This window comes from Peromyscus californicus, unplaced genomic scaffold (assembly GCF_007827085.1).
Source record: "Peromyscus californicus insignis strain IS unplaced genomic scaffold, ASM782708v3 Scaffold_3__1_contigs__length_106647218, whole genome shotgun sequence".
In the NCBI taxonomy this organism is placed as follows: domain Eukaryota; kingdom Metazoa; phylum Chordata; class Mammalia; order Rodentia; family Cricetidae; genus Peromyscus; species Peromyscus californicus.
In genome coordinates this window covers 95369692-95383322 of record NW_026294551.1, presented here as the reverse complement: position 1 = coordinate 95383322, position 13631 = coordinate 95369692, and the positions used below count along the sequence as shown (strand labels likewise).

General features: G+C 48.9%; 1 protein-coding gene across 1 annotated transcript in view; it reads left to right on the top strand.

Annotated features, from left to right (window-relative positions):
- Positions 1-13631, top strand: part of Nlrc3 (NLR family CARD domain containing 3) — a 31541-nt gene that overhangs the window by 14348 nt on the left and 3562 nt on the right. The window contains exons 5-15 of the mRNA XM_052759201.1: positions 158-244; positions 3467-3550; positions 4087-4170; positions 5592-5675; positions 6609-6692; positions 7302-7385; positions 7917-8000; positions 8468-8551; positions 9050-9133; positions 9540-9623; positions 13432-13515. Of these exons, the coding sequence (XP_052615161.1) occupies positions 158-244; positions 3467-3550; positions 4087-4170; positions 5592-5675; positions 6609-6692; positions 7302-7385; positions 7917-8000; positions 8468-8551; positions 9050-9133; positions 9540-9623; positions 13432-13515 (927 nt within the window). The remainder of the gene's footprint in view (positions 1-157; positions 245-3466; positions 3551-4086; positions 4171-5591; positions 5676-6608; positions 6693-7301; positions 7386-7916; positions 8001-8467; positions 8552-9049; positions 9134-9539; positions 9624-13431; positions 13516-13631) is intronic.

The window sequence follows — 13631 nt, the reverse complement described above, 5'->3', positions numbered from 1 at the left end:
CTCAGTTACTCCCACAGGGAAGTCTGAGCGCTGTGAGTGCGCCGAGTCTGGAGTTCCGAGCTGAAACAGCGGATCACAGTGGGAATGAGAGGCGGTGGAGGCCTCACCCTGCTCATGGGCTGCAGGACTACTCATTGTCATGGCTTCCCCTGGCCAGGCTGGACAACAACCAGTTCCAGGACCCTGTGATGGAATTGCTGGGCAGTGTGCTGAGTGGGAAGGACTGTCGCATTCAGAATATCAGGTAACCCAGACCCCCCGTGTACCACCTGCTGCATGGGCTAGGGGATCTCTTTCCTCTCTACTCAGCTAACCAGAGCACCCCAAGAACATGTATCTTTTCAGGGTGTGGCTCAGGATGCAGTCTGATCTTTTCTACTCCTTTCAGAAAGTGCCAAAGGCTCAGGCACCTGGTCTGTAGGCAAAGGGAAAGGACTGGATAAGGCACAGACTGACTGTCCTGGACTTGGGGATGGTGTGTCTCCAGGGCTCATGTGCTGCCCTGGTTCAGGCATTACCATCTCGATACTCTTCCTAATATCCACTCTAATAATTCTGAGCACAGGATTACATCTCAAATAAAAAATTGGAAAGTTTAATTTAAAATTTTAACTTTTAATTTAAATTAAAACTTAAGGTGAAATTTTAAAAATGTTTTTAGATTTATGTGTATGAATGTTTTACCTGCATGTATATATGTGCCATGGCTTGCTTTTTGTGTCTACAGATGTCAGAAGACAGTGTCAGATCCCCTGAAATGGGAGTTATGGATGGTTGTGAGCTGCCATATGGGTGCTGGGAATTGAACCCGGGTCCTCTGCAAGAACAAGTGCTCTTGACAGCTGAGCCAAATCTCCAGACTCATTTTTTTCTTTTTTGGACACAGGGTCTTGTGTAGTCCAGATTTGTCCCAAACTCACTATATAGGTAAGGTGATCCTGAACTTTGATCCTCCTGAGGGCTGGGATTAGAGCAGTTATACCCAGTTTGTGCCGTGTTAGGGATGGAGCCCAGGGTGTCTTGTATGCTAGGAAAGCTTGTTGCCTACTGGAGCCACATCCTCAGTTCTATTCTCAAAGACTTAAGTTTAAAATTTTCTTTATCTGGGTGTAATGTACATGCCTATGATCCCAGCACTCTAGAGGCTGAGACAGGAGGATTGCCTGGGCTACACATAGTGAGATCCTATCTCCAATAAACTCAAATCACATCGCTTCTGTTATAATTAGAGAAAAGTCTGTATGCTGACTTCAGTGCTTACGGAAGTTCTACGCTTGATGTAGCAACCCTTGGGTTTGTCGTGTGGTGATGTCAGGAAGGGATTCCAGAGCTGTGGTGTCATTTTGGAGAAAAGGATTAGGAATGAGGTATAGGGATGGCTTTGCCTTGTTAGTGAAAGGGTTTTCCTTTGAGAGAAAAATTACCTTGCCAGCCCCTCATTGTCAGGATTCTGTCTTTCACAGGCAGCTCTAGCCTTTTTAGCATATGACAAAATGATCGATTTAGTTTTGCTCAAAAATGATTCTGAAGAAAGTCAAACATCCCTGTTATGGTCACAAGCACTTCCTCTCTGGTCCTTGGTGACACTTGTTTGCAATGTCCAAGTCATTCTGACAAAAACCACGTAAGGCTGTTTGTAAGCTATTTATATGACATTATGTAAATTCTGTGGCAACAAAAGTGGGCTGGGCTTCAAACATTTTGATGGTGGAGGGCAAGGAAACAGGTTTTCTGTAGTCTAGACTGGCCTTGAACTCAAGATCCCCAATATTCCAAGTTCTATAATTACAGGTGTGTACCACTACATCTGGCTACTATTCCAATTTATTTATTTGTGTATTTACTTATTTATTTATTTTTGAGGCAGGGTATCACTATGCAGTCCCAGCTGACCTAGAACTAATGTGTAACACAGGCTGGCCTCTGACCCACAGAGATCTGCCTGCCCCTGGTTTCCAAGTGTTGGGTTTAAAGGCGTGCGCCGCTACATCTGGCTCACATTTATTTATTTATTGATGTTTTTCGAGACAGGGTTTCTCTGTGTAGCTTTGTGCCTTTCCTGGAACTCACTTTGTAGCCCAGGCTGGCCTCAAACTCAGAGATCCGCCTGGCTCTGCCTCCCGAGTGCTGGGATTAAAGGTGTGCATCACCACCACCCGGCTCAAATTTATTTGTAGGCAACAGAACTCATTTGAAAAGTGGTGTGTCGAGCTGGGCAGTGGTGGTGCATGCCTTTAATCCCAGCACTCCGGAGGCAGAGCCAGGTGGATCTCTGTGAGTTCGAGGCCAGCCTGGGCTACTTAGTGAGTTCTAGGAAAGGCTCCAAAGCTACACAGAGAAACCCTGTCTCAAAAAACCAAAAAAAAAAAAAAAAAAAAAAAAAAAAAAAGAAAAAAGAAAAGTGGTGTGTGTCAATCAGAACCCAATGAAGAAAATGGACAGAGGAACTGTTAGTATTAAAAGAGCCAGCTCCATTTGGCTTCCTTTGTCTTCCTGTTGGCCCCTGGTACCAGGATCCCAAAGTACACTTGGAATGCACTTGATTCTAACATTGCAGGGATTCTAATGGACAACCTTATCGTAGGGATGCTGCTTACAAAACTAAAAAAATCTCAAGCACCCCACTTCTGACAGTGGACAGAGGAAGCAACTCTGACCCACCAGCATGCTGCAGGAACCACCTTCTCAGGCACATAAAGATGAAACGTTCTAAAACTTAGTTAATTTTGTGGTAATTCTACTATTTAATGTTTTGTACTAGAGAAAGGCTAGGATCAATGATATGCTCAAACTAGTTTGCACTAGTTTATGAGCGCTGTGGGTTTTCAGGAATTTCACAAGCTGAGGGTTCTTGAAATTAGCCATGGTGTGGGGCATTTGCACCACAGAAACCAGCACCAGTGTTTGGTAGTTTGCGTCTTCTTGGAAGTCACATGGACATTATGCCACTAGATGGGTCTACGTGGAAGAATTTTTTTTAATATCAGAAAATCCAATATAAAAATTTGCTGTATTTATTGTATTTGTGCTACTTTATGTATGTGTGCATGTGCATGTATGTACATGCACACACCGCAGCATGTACATGGAGGTCAGAGGACAGCTTGTAAGAGTCAGTTCTCCCCTTCCATCACTTGGGTTGTGAGGCTTGGTGGCAAGCACCTTTACCCTCTGAGCCACCTTGCTGGCCCATATGAAAGACTTCTACCTCCAAACTCTTGGCTGCACATTGTAAAGTAGCCATTATGTGGCATGCTGGGCAAATTTCCTTGGGGCCCTTTGTCAGGGCGAAGGTCATCAGGCCCACTCTGACTCTACCTTCCCATTCCTGGCTTTCTGCTCCCTAGTCACTTGGTCCCCACTTACATCCTCGTGGGGGATACTGGGAAAACAGGACTAATCGTGAGTCTGATGGAGGCGATGAGAGGCACAGACCTGAAATAACCACTTCCCCTTTTCTTGGCAGCCTGACTGAGAACCAGATTGGTAACAAAGGAGCCAAAGCTCTGGCCAGATCCCTCCTGGTCAACAGAAGTCTCATCACACTAGAGTGAGTTGGACACCACAGGCCCCTTGAATGAAGAGAATTTTAAACCATCTCCCTGTTCATGAAATGTCTTGAGTTTTCTCCGTTCTCTCACAAACTCCCCAGAGTCAGTCCATCCAAGGCAGTGTGATGCGCGGAGCTCCTGCCAACCACATGTCCTTCTGGCTGGCTGGAAGGACAGCTGAGCAAGCAAACTCGCGTTTGCCTCTTAAACTTCATTTCACAAAACACTTGATTTTTGACCCTGACCTAGAATCATTGTTGTCGTCTATACACTTAGGCCACTAGACTAGCACATCCTGTTCCCTGCCCCTCATCATGTGGGGCTGCTTTGGGGAATTCATTTATTCACACACACACACACACACACACACACACACACACACACACACACACACACGATCTCTGCCATGGTTCCATCAAACATGAAATCCTCAATCCCAGTTCACTCCCTTTAAGGACTGTAGACTCGTGTCTGTCTGTGCTGGTTTTGATCCCTCTTCCCATCCCAGTCGTCTCTTTTCCCTTGCTTTTACCAGCCTCCGGAGTAACTCCATTGGACCACAGGGGGCTAAAGCCCTGGCAGATGCTCTGAAGATAAACCGAACTCTAACCTCTCTAAGGTATGTGGCTGCACTCCTGGCCTCAGGTGAGGGCCCAGAAAACAAATCCCTGGCTACAGGAGATACTGTGGAGGCTTTGGGGTGCCAGCAAGCTTCCGATTCCAGGTGGCCCCAACCCTGTGTGCCTCTGTAAGACCCCAGGGTTTCTGAGGACAATGGAAAGCCTGCCTGCCAGAAGATGACAGCGCTTGGGTATGGCTTGCTGTGTCTCTCTGAGGAGCCTGGGCTGTGTTCATCTAGTTGAGGGTGTACTACTGTTCTAGTCTATTTTGTTTTTCCACTTTTATTATTCAGATGAAATTTTTGTTGTTATTGTTTTGTAGCCTTAGCTGGCCTGGAGCTCACTACGTAGGCCAGGCTGACCTTGAACTCACAGAGATTCACCTTCCTCTGCCTCCCAAGTGCTGGGATTAAAGGTGTGCGTTACCATAACCAGAACCAGGTGAAATTTAATAATATAAAATTTATCATTTTGAAGTATATAGTTCATTGGCATTTGTTTTATTTTTGGTTTTTTGAGACACTGTTTCTCTGTGTATCCCTGTCTGTTCTGGAACTCACTCTGTAGATCAGGCTGGCCTTGAACTCAGAGATCTGCCTGCCTCTGCCTCCCGAGTGCTGGAATTAAAGGCGTGCGCCACCACATCCTGGAAGTCATTGGCATTTTGTACATTCGAAATGTACAACCACCACCTCTGTCTAGTTTCAAAATATTTTTGACTGTTAGTATTTGCTTTTTCCTTTCTGGGAGACATTTTGTATAAATGGAATTATACAGTAAGAACTTTGTGTCTGTCTTCCTCAGCTAGCATGTTTTCAAGGTTCAGCCACAGTGTAGCTTACTGTTTTCTTGCATTGACTGGCTGAATAGTTTTCCTCTGGATGGGTGGAACACAGTCTGCTTATACATTCATGCATTCAGAGGGCTTCTGTCTTTTAGCTATCATGAATAATATGGCTAGCAATATCTGTGTAGAAGTATTCAAGTACCCATCTTTAATTCTTTGGGGAATATACCTAGAAATGGAATTGCTAGGTCCCATGCCACATCTAAGTTGAGAACTGCCAGACTGTCTTCCACAGAGGCAGGGCCATTTACATTGTCATCAATAGTGTAAGGCTTCCGGTTTCTCCACATCTCCACTCTTACTTGTACTGTGGCTCTTGATTGTGATGGGGACTAACGATGACCTCATTTTAATTGATGTAGACAGCATGGACACTTTGTTCCTAGTTGGCAGGCAGCTACTTAGAGACTCAATACAGGAGGGCTAACAGAGGAGGGCCATGAGGAGGGCGCATAATCATCGGTAAATCTTTCTCAGAAGTCAGTTGCTTCCTGTCTTGGGCCTCTGAGGCAGGTGTCCCCATTGCAGTGTGAGTCCAGGCCACCGGTGACACACCTCTTCTTACCTTTGTAGCCTCCAGAGCAACGTGATCAAGGATGGTGGTGTCATGTGCATGGCCGAGGCCCTGGTCTCCAACCAGACCATCTCCATACTACAGTGAGTGGCAAACTCTGCTCCCTTCTCTCTCCTCCTGAGTCTCTGCCTTGTCCCTCAGAGAGGGAGCAGGAGGCTCTCCAAGTCCTAAGCCTTTCTGACCCACCTGTACGGTCCCTGGAAAACACTATCTGTTTTTCAAGAGAAAATTCTTCCTAGAATTACTGAAAATAGAGCCCCTGCCAACCCAGGAAATCCTGTCCACAGATACAGGAGAAGAACACAGCACTCTTCTATTAAATAAGCACTAATCTGACTGTAAGGCAGCATCATGGGCAACCTGCCAATGAGGTTGTAAAGACAGAGGTCCTACCCTTCCCTACAGCCCCGCAGAGGAATCCTTCCAGGCATGTTCCCAAGGCCAATGACAGCTTGTCTTCAGGTCTCAGGAGATGGCAGCACCACTTTTCAGCAGCTTACCCTAAGTTCGAAGGTAGAGAGGTCTCATGTGCTCCTTAACTGCTTTTGCCCCAGACAAAACTGCTCCTACCTTTATGACGATCTGGTACTTCCCAACTTGGAGCCAGGTGCCCAGGCTAATTCCCACAGTGGCAGGGAGACAGGGGCACTACCTTGTTTGATGTTTATCTTGGAAAAGAAGGCCTCAAAGAAAGACCCCAGGAAGCCTGGTGTGATGGCACACATCTTTAATCCCAGCACTTGGGAGGCAGAGGTAGGAGGATCTCTGTGAGTTCGGGGACAGCCTGGTCTACATAGTAAGTTCAAGGCCAGCCTGAGCTGTCCAGCCTCTGCTCCCAGCTGCACTTTCTCCTTAACTCTCCCAAGCAGATCCTTTGTGAGACCCCTTTGTACTGCCGTGAGACTGGAAATGGTACCCTATCTGTCCCTGACCTCTCACCCCAAACCCAGCCTGGCTTTGGCCTGGGAATGCCTGTGGCTGGCTTTGCTGATGGACCCTTTTCTCATCTCTCACAGGCTACAGAAGAACCTAATTGGGCCGGTGGGAGCCCAGCAGATGGCAGATGCCCTGAAGCAGAACAGGAGTCTGAAGGAACTCATGTGAGAAAGGGCAAAGGGCCAAACTGGTATCCTCCGTATCGAGCACAAGGCTGGTGCTCCCTACATATTTGTGAACACATGGATGATGGGATGGATGGATGAAAGGATGACAAGATGGATGTGAGGATGGTTGGATGAGTAGGAGGATGAGTGGATGGTTGAATGGATGGACAGATGGATGGATGGACGAGTAGATGGATGGGTGGGTAGGTAGATGGAAAGAGGGGTACACAGGAGGTTTAGATAAACTGATGGGTGGGTGAATGCAGGTTAGCTGGTTTGGAAGTACGAAACACTGGACAAGGAGAATTGAAAACCAGACTCGCAGAACTGGGTGAGCCCCAAACATCATGGGCTTGTTTACATTATTGTTTCCCTGTTCTCAGAAGGAGACATTATCTCTTGGCCATCTTCATATAAAGTCCCACAAACACCTTGGAGGGTTGACTCTTGGTTCTTTCTAAAGAGTTAAGGAAGATGTGGTCACCTTTGAAGACTACAGATGAACACACTGAGGCTAAATGAACTGCACTGACCACCCCGAGACAGAGGTGGCCTCCCCTGAGCTCTGATCCCTAGGCCCAGCCCACCACCATCTGTCTCTTGCAGGTTTTCCAGTAATACCATTGGGGATGGAGGTGCCATGGCCCTGGCTGAGGCCCTGAAGGTGAACCAGGGTCTGGAGAACCTGGAGTGAGTCTGCCTGAGAACCCTCCATGGATGATAATTACCCTCCCAGAACCCATTCCCACAAGAGAGCCTTACCAGCCCTGGCCCTGACACTGTGTCTGCCCCTCTGTCCATCTACCAGCTTCGCTTCTCCGCAGCTTTTAGAATGACAAGGTCTATGTGCCTTGTCATAAGCAGGCCCCCATGGCTGAAGAAAAGCCTTGGTAGGTAGGGCAGGGACGGGCTGGACACTGCTGCCGCATTAGGATGGCTTTGCGGCATCACTTTCTCTGGAGCAGAGTAACGCGCACTTCCTTGAGGATATATGCACCCCCCATGTCAGGGCAGTTTAAGCCCCAGGGATTATGCTAAACCACATTGCCTTTACCTGGCAGGCTAGAAAGTGGAGTGATGGGGGGAGAGAGGGATGAGGAGAGCAGTTCACAGGTCCCCAACTCCCTGTTGAACCCATCGGGTGTGGCTCCAGGCTAGACCAGACAGCTCCCTCCAGGTCCTGGGACAGCCACATCAACAGCGCCTTGTCTTGCTCTGCAGCCTACAGAGCAATGCCGTCAGTAACACTGGGGTGGCTGTGCTGGTGCGAGCCCTCTGTGTTAACCGGACCCTGTCTAGTCTCAGGTAAGTCCTGGTCCCCAATCCCCGCAACCAGGACATTGCCCCTTTGATCAGTGGGAATACAGGGCCTCTGGGACTTGGAAAGGAAGGCTGAGACTGAGAAACTGCTGTAGAACAATCTGTAGTTGGTATGGGCTTGGCACTAGAACACAGCACCCTGTCCCTTTCCCTACTCGGTCAGTTGTGGCCCCCAGTGGGATGCTCCCTTCTATGTACAAGCCCTTCAGGTGCCACTAGCTCATCATAACCTAGATCTTGTCCTTTTCCTCCTGTGTGTTCCTACCTGCTGCTAGTCCTGAGTGGGACACTGATTTGAGCCCTGACTAGCTAGAACAGGTTCTTTGACATTTCAGCCCAGTGGCCCGGGAGGCCCAGGGCCTGTCTGTGGTTTCTTGGGTTTTGGAAAGCCTAAACATCTGGACTTGCTCTGTCTTGTCTGATTAGATGTTCAGAGTCTCATCTCTCCTCAGCCTACGAGAAAACTCCATCAGCCCAGAGGGAGCCCAGGCCCTCGCTCAAGCCCTCCGTATGAACAACACTCTGAAGCACCTGGAGTACGTAATAATTGGGTCTGGAGGGATGGAGGTCAAAGGGAGAGTGTGCTTCCTCACCTGCTCAGACACCAGGGTTGGTGGGCATCATTATGATGGGTTAGACCCTTGGGATCTTCACAATTCACAAGGCTGGACCAGGGCTTGGGAAGGGGCAGCTAGGAGACCTGGTATCTACTGGCAACCCTGACATCAGAACTCTCCAGCCTTACCCCTGGAGATGGATAAGCACGTGGGAGAGAACTCTAAAGAGCTGGCATGGGGCCATGCCCACAGGCAGTAAATCCTGATCATAGTGCTATGTGTCCTGGTTGCATGACCTGAGTTTAACATGGGATATTCTCTAGTATGTTGGTACACCAGAGTTCTCCATAAGCTTGAGCCACATCAGTGCTGACAGTGTGTCCCTTGGGAGGATGGGGAATGACTGATATCCCCTCGTGACCAGGATCGGGGGAGGTTCACAGTGGCTCCTACTTGCTTCTGTTCTTTTTTTCCCAGTCTGACAGCCAACCTCCTCCATGACCAAGGTGCCCAGGCCATCGCGGTAGCAGTGGGAGAAAATCACTCCCTCACACACCTTCAGTAGGTCTACTGTCCCCCCCTCTCCAGCCTCCACTCTCCCCAGCTCCAGGGTTACCCACAAACCAACTGTGGTAGATGGAACCTGGCTTTGGGCCATGCCTGAGGCCTTCCCGGGCTACCTGGGTTTGGATTCCTGAGGTTATCCTCAGATAAGACCTAGATTATGAGGCAAGTGTCATGGCTGTGACTTGGGGTGACCTATGCTTTATGGAGAATATTTGAGCTTGTCCCCATGGCTACCACTGGTAAAACACTGGCCCTCTGGGGACTGAGCCTGAAGAGAACTTCAGGAATCCCTATGCCATATCCTGCATAGACTCACCCAGCCACCAAACCCTCCTCAACGCCGTAGAGTCTCTCCAGTTCTGTTCTTGGGCCATATAGTCATGTCTCTGTGTCTTTCCAGCCTGCAGTGGAACTTCATCCAGGCTGGTGCAGCCAGGGCCCTGGGACAAGCACTTCAGCTGAACAGGACCCTGAGAACCTTAGAGTAAGTGTGGCCTATGGGGACAAGGGAAAGTCTCCAGGCACAGGACTGGTGTGGCCCATGGGGACAAGGGGCAGTCTCCAGGCTCAGGGCTGGTGTGGCCTATGGGGATGAGGGACAGTCTCCAGGCTCAGGGCTGGTGTGGCCCATGGGGATGAGGGACAGTCTCCAGGCACAGGACTGGTGTGGCCTATGGGGATGAGGGACAGTCTCCAGGCACAGGACTGGTGTGGCCTATGGGGATGAGGGACAGTCTCCAGGCACAGGACTGGTGTGGCCTATGGGGATGAGGGACAGTCTCCAGGCTCAGGGCTGGTGTGGCCCATGGGGATGAGGGGCAGTCTCCAGGCTCAGGGCTGGTGTGGCCCATGGGGATGAGGGGCAGTCTCCAGGCTCAGGGCTGGTCTGATGACCAACAACAGCTTCTACCATGAGACCACAGACTTGTTTTAGTCCTCACCTGTAGTGTGTGTGTGTGTGTGTGTGTGTGTGTGTGTGTGTGTGTGTGTGTGAGAGAGAGAGAGAGAGAGAGAGAGAGAGAGAGAGAGAGAGAGAGAGAGCTTTACTGATATAATCCACACACCATAAAATCTAGCTGTGCAACCATCACAACCAATCTGAGAACATTTCCCTAACCCCCAGAGATGCTGTATGTATTGCTGCTTCCCATTCTCACTTCCATCCTTGCAAGACACCAGTCATTCTGGACATTTTACATAATAAATTCATGTGGTCTTTTATGATCTATATCTTGTATGTGTACATATATGCCAGGGGTTGAAACTAGGGCCTCGAGAATCTTAAGCACATGCTCTACCACAGAACTACACCCCCAGCAGAACAGTTCTTTTCTAGGCTGACCTTTTTTGTTCATGTTGTTCTTTTGTTTTCTAACTTTGTTTTTTAAGAAGTGTGTGTGAGCTGGGCGGTGGTGGCACACGCCTTTAATCCCAGCACTTAGGAGGCAGAGGCAGGAGGATCTCTGTGAGTTCGAGGCCAGCCTGGTCTATAGAGCAAGATCTAGGACAGGCACCAAAACTACACAGAGAAACCCTGTCTTGAAACCCCATCCCCCTCCAAAAAAAAAAAAAAAGTGCGTGTGCATGTGCGTGCGCATGTGTGTGCACTTGTCAAGGCATATATGTGGAGGTCAGAGGACAAATGTTGAGAGCTGGTTCTCTCCTCCTTCCTTCTACTCTGTGAGTTTCAAGGATCAAACTCAGATCATGGGGTTGATGGCAAGCACCTTTACCTGATGAGCTCTTACAAGTCCCCACCTTGTTCTTTTTTCAATCTTTGTGGGTGTGCACATGTGAGTGTGGGTGTACACATCCCAGAGTGTACATATGGAGGTCAGCAGACACTTCCCTCCTGAGACAGCCTTTCCCCTGCTGCACATGCCAGGCAATCGGGCTGTAAGCTTCCGGGGTTTCTCGTGTTTGCTCCCAGTCTCCCTGTAGGAGAGCTGTGGTCACAGACGTGTGCTGTTGCAGCCAGCGTTATGTGGGCGGCTTCCTCAGCTCCTGCTTTGAGATAAGCGCCTAAGCCACTGAGCCACCTCCCCAGCCGGAGCTTAGACTTTTGAACCTTCACATCACCTTCCGGCTTCTTCTCCATCTGTCCGTCCATCACTTCACTAGCTACCATTTCTCACTCTTTCCTGTTGATTTACTCCTAGACACTGGTGCTCCTCAGGGTTCTGCCCTCGGGCCTCTTCCCTTGAACTTCTCTGGGAGCTCTCTTTTCTCCCAGGATTCTAATAACCCAACTCCTGGTAACTCCTACATCACTACCCAGGGTGGTTTGAATGAGGACAGCCCCAGTATTCATAAATTTGAATACCTGGTGGCCTGTTGGTGAAATTCTTTGGGAAGGATTAGGAGGTGTGGCCATGTTGGAGGAGGTGTGTCACAGGGTGGGCTTTGAGGTTTCAAAAGCCCAGGCCATTCCCAGTGTACTCTCCCTGCATTATGCCTGTGGATCCAGATGTAAGCTCTCAGCTACTGTTCCAGTTCCATGTCTGTCTGCTGCCTGCTGCCATGCTGTCCACCATGATGGTCATGGACTCTAACCCTCTGAAACTGTAAGCCCCAAATAAACCCTTTCTTCTAAAAGTTGCCTTGGTCAAGGTGTCTTATCACAGCACAGAAAAGTGAGCCTCTAACCCAGCTGTGTCTGGACTCCAGCCCCCGGATCCACACCCATGTTGCCTTGTGCCCCTGCTGTCTCACAGGCATTGCAAGTTGCTGCATTTTCTTGTCCACAAACCTGCTTCTTAGTTCTCCATCTGACCCTTAGACCAACCAATTGTGCAAGCTAGAGAGCCCTGTGCTTCCACCTCCACTTCCAGCTCATCTCCATGTCCTGCTGACCTTCCTTTCCACTGTTCATTCCACACTGTTTCTGTCTGCCGCCACCATCCAGGCCACAGCACCACTCACCTGCCATACTGGGTGACCTCCATCTACATCTAGGCCATCCCCTCAAACTGCAGACCAGAGATCTTCCCAAAACATCCATCTATCTTCATTATGGGTGAGATCCTTAAATGACTATACCGGCAGAGTCATGTGTAACCCCAACGCCTGGTTTCCAAGGTCCCCAAAGGTCTGCTTCCCTCACACTTCCAAGCCTCAGTTCTCATCACTCCATGACCTCAGCAGTCTCCCATTCCCTGATTCTGGCTTAGTTTATTTCTTCTGGGTACCACACTGGGGTAGACACTGGATTTCTCTGCAACTTAGACCTGGTACATCAATTTGCTCATTTAATAGTGCCTTCCTGAGTTCTGAGAGAGCATTAATAACTTACTCATCTACTGTTGTGATAAAACACTGACCGAAAGCAAACTCTGGGAGGAAAGAGTTGATTTCACCTTACAGCTTGTAAGTCCATGACTGAGGGAAGCCAGGGCAGCACTTAGAGGCAGGATCTGGAGCAGAGACCACTGAGGAATGCTGATTCCTGGCTTGCTCAGTTTATTTTCTTATATACCCCAGGACTACCTACCCAGGGTTCGCACCACCCACAATTCAATGGGCCCTCCTACTTCAATCATCAAAACACAAAATGGCTTACAGGCTTGCCTATAGGCTATTCTTATGTATTTACTTGTATTTTGGTTTTTCGAGTCAGGGTTTCTCTGTATAGCCCTGGCTGTCTTGGAACTCACTCATAGACCAGGCTGTTCTCAAACTCACAGAGATGCCTATAGGCTATTCTTATGGAGGCATTTTCTCAATGGATGTTCACTGGTCTCAGAGGAGTCTGGCTTGGGTCAACTTGATAAAAACTAGCTAGCACGGGGCAGAGCTGTGCCTGCTGCTTGGCACCCTCAACATGGGATACACACAGACATTTGTTAGAGTAATGCACGCAAATGCTTCCTTACACATGGCGATGTCCATTTGTCCTAAAGTCACTTATTGTCCCAGAACTTGCTCTTTTCCTCCAACTGGAAGTGGGAGAAAATATACAGAAATCCTAGCCAGCAAGAATTGTGCAGAGACGAGGACTTGAGGCTAATCTTCCCACTGGTTTTGAAAAGCATACCTTTTGGTCTCAGGCCTTGTTGATGGTAAATGCCATGTCCCTTTTCTTGTCTGCCTTTGGCACTTTGTTCAGATTCATAAACTCCCAGATTCCCCTGTGCATTAATATGAGGCCAAGGGCACAATGGCTTCCCAGAAGGAACAATTATCTAAGGTGACTGGGTGTAGGTCTGGTGTGTGTAAAGGGCCTAAACCCCATAGGCCTTGGCCAGAGTGTTGGCTTGTGCCTCTTGTGGACCAATGGGTCACACTGTGTTCAGCTTACAGGAGAATGCCATAGGGGACGAAGGAGCCTCTGCAGTGGCTGGGGCACTGAAGGTGAACACAGCCCTCACCGCTCTCTAGTAAGTGCCCTGGGTGTGGGAGGCCAGCAGACCGCCCTGCCCCCTTCACCACCCTCCCATGCCACAGCCGACTTGATTAGTCTAGGAAAGCTGTTTGGCTTTTCCAATACTAGTGA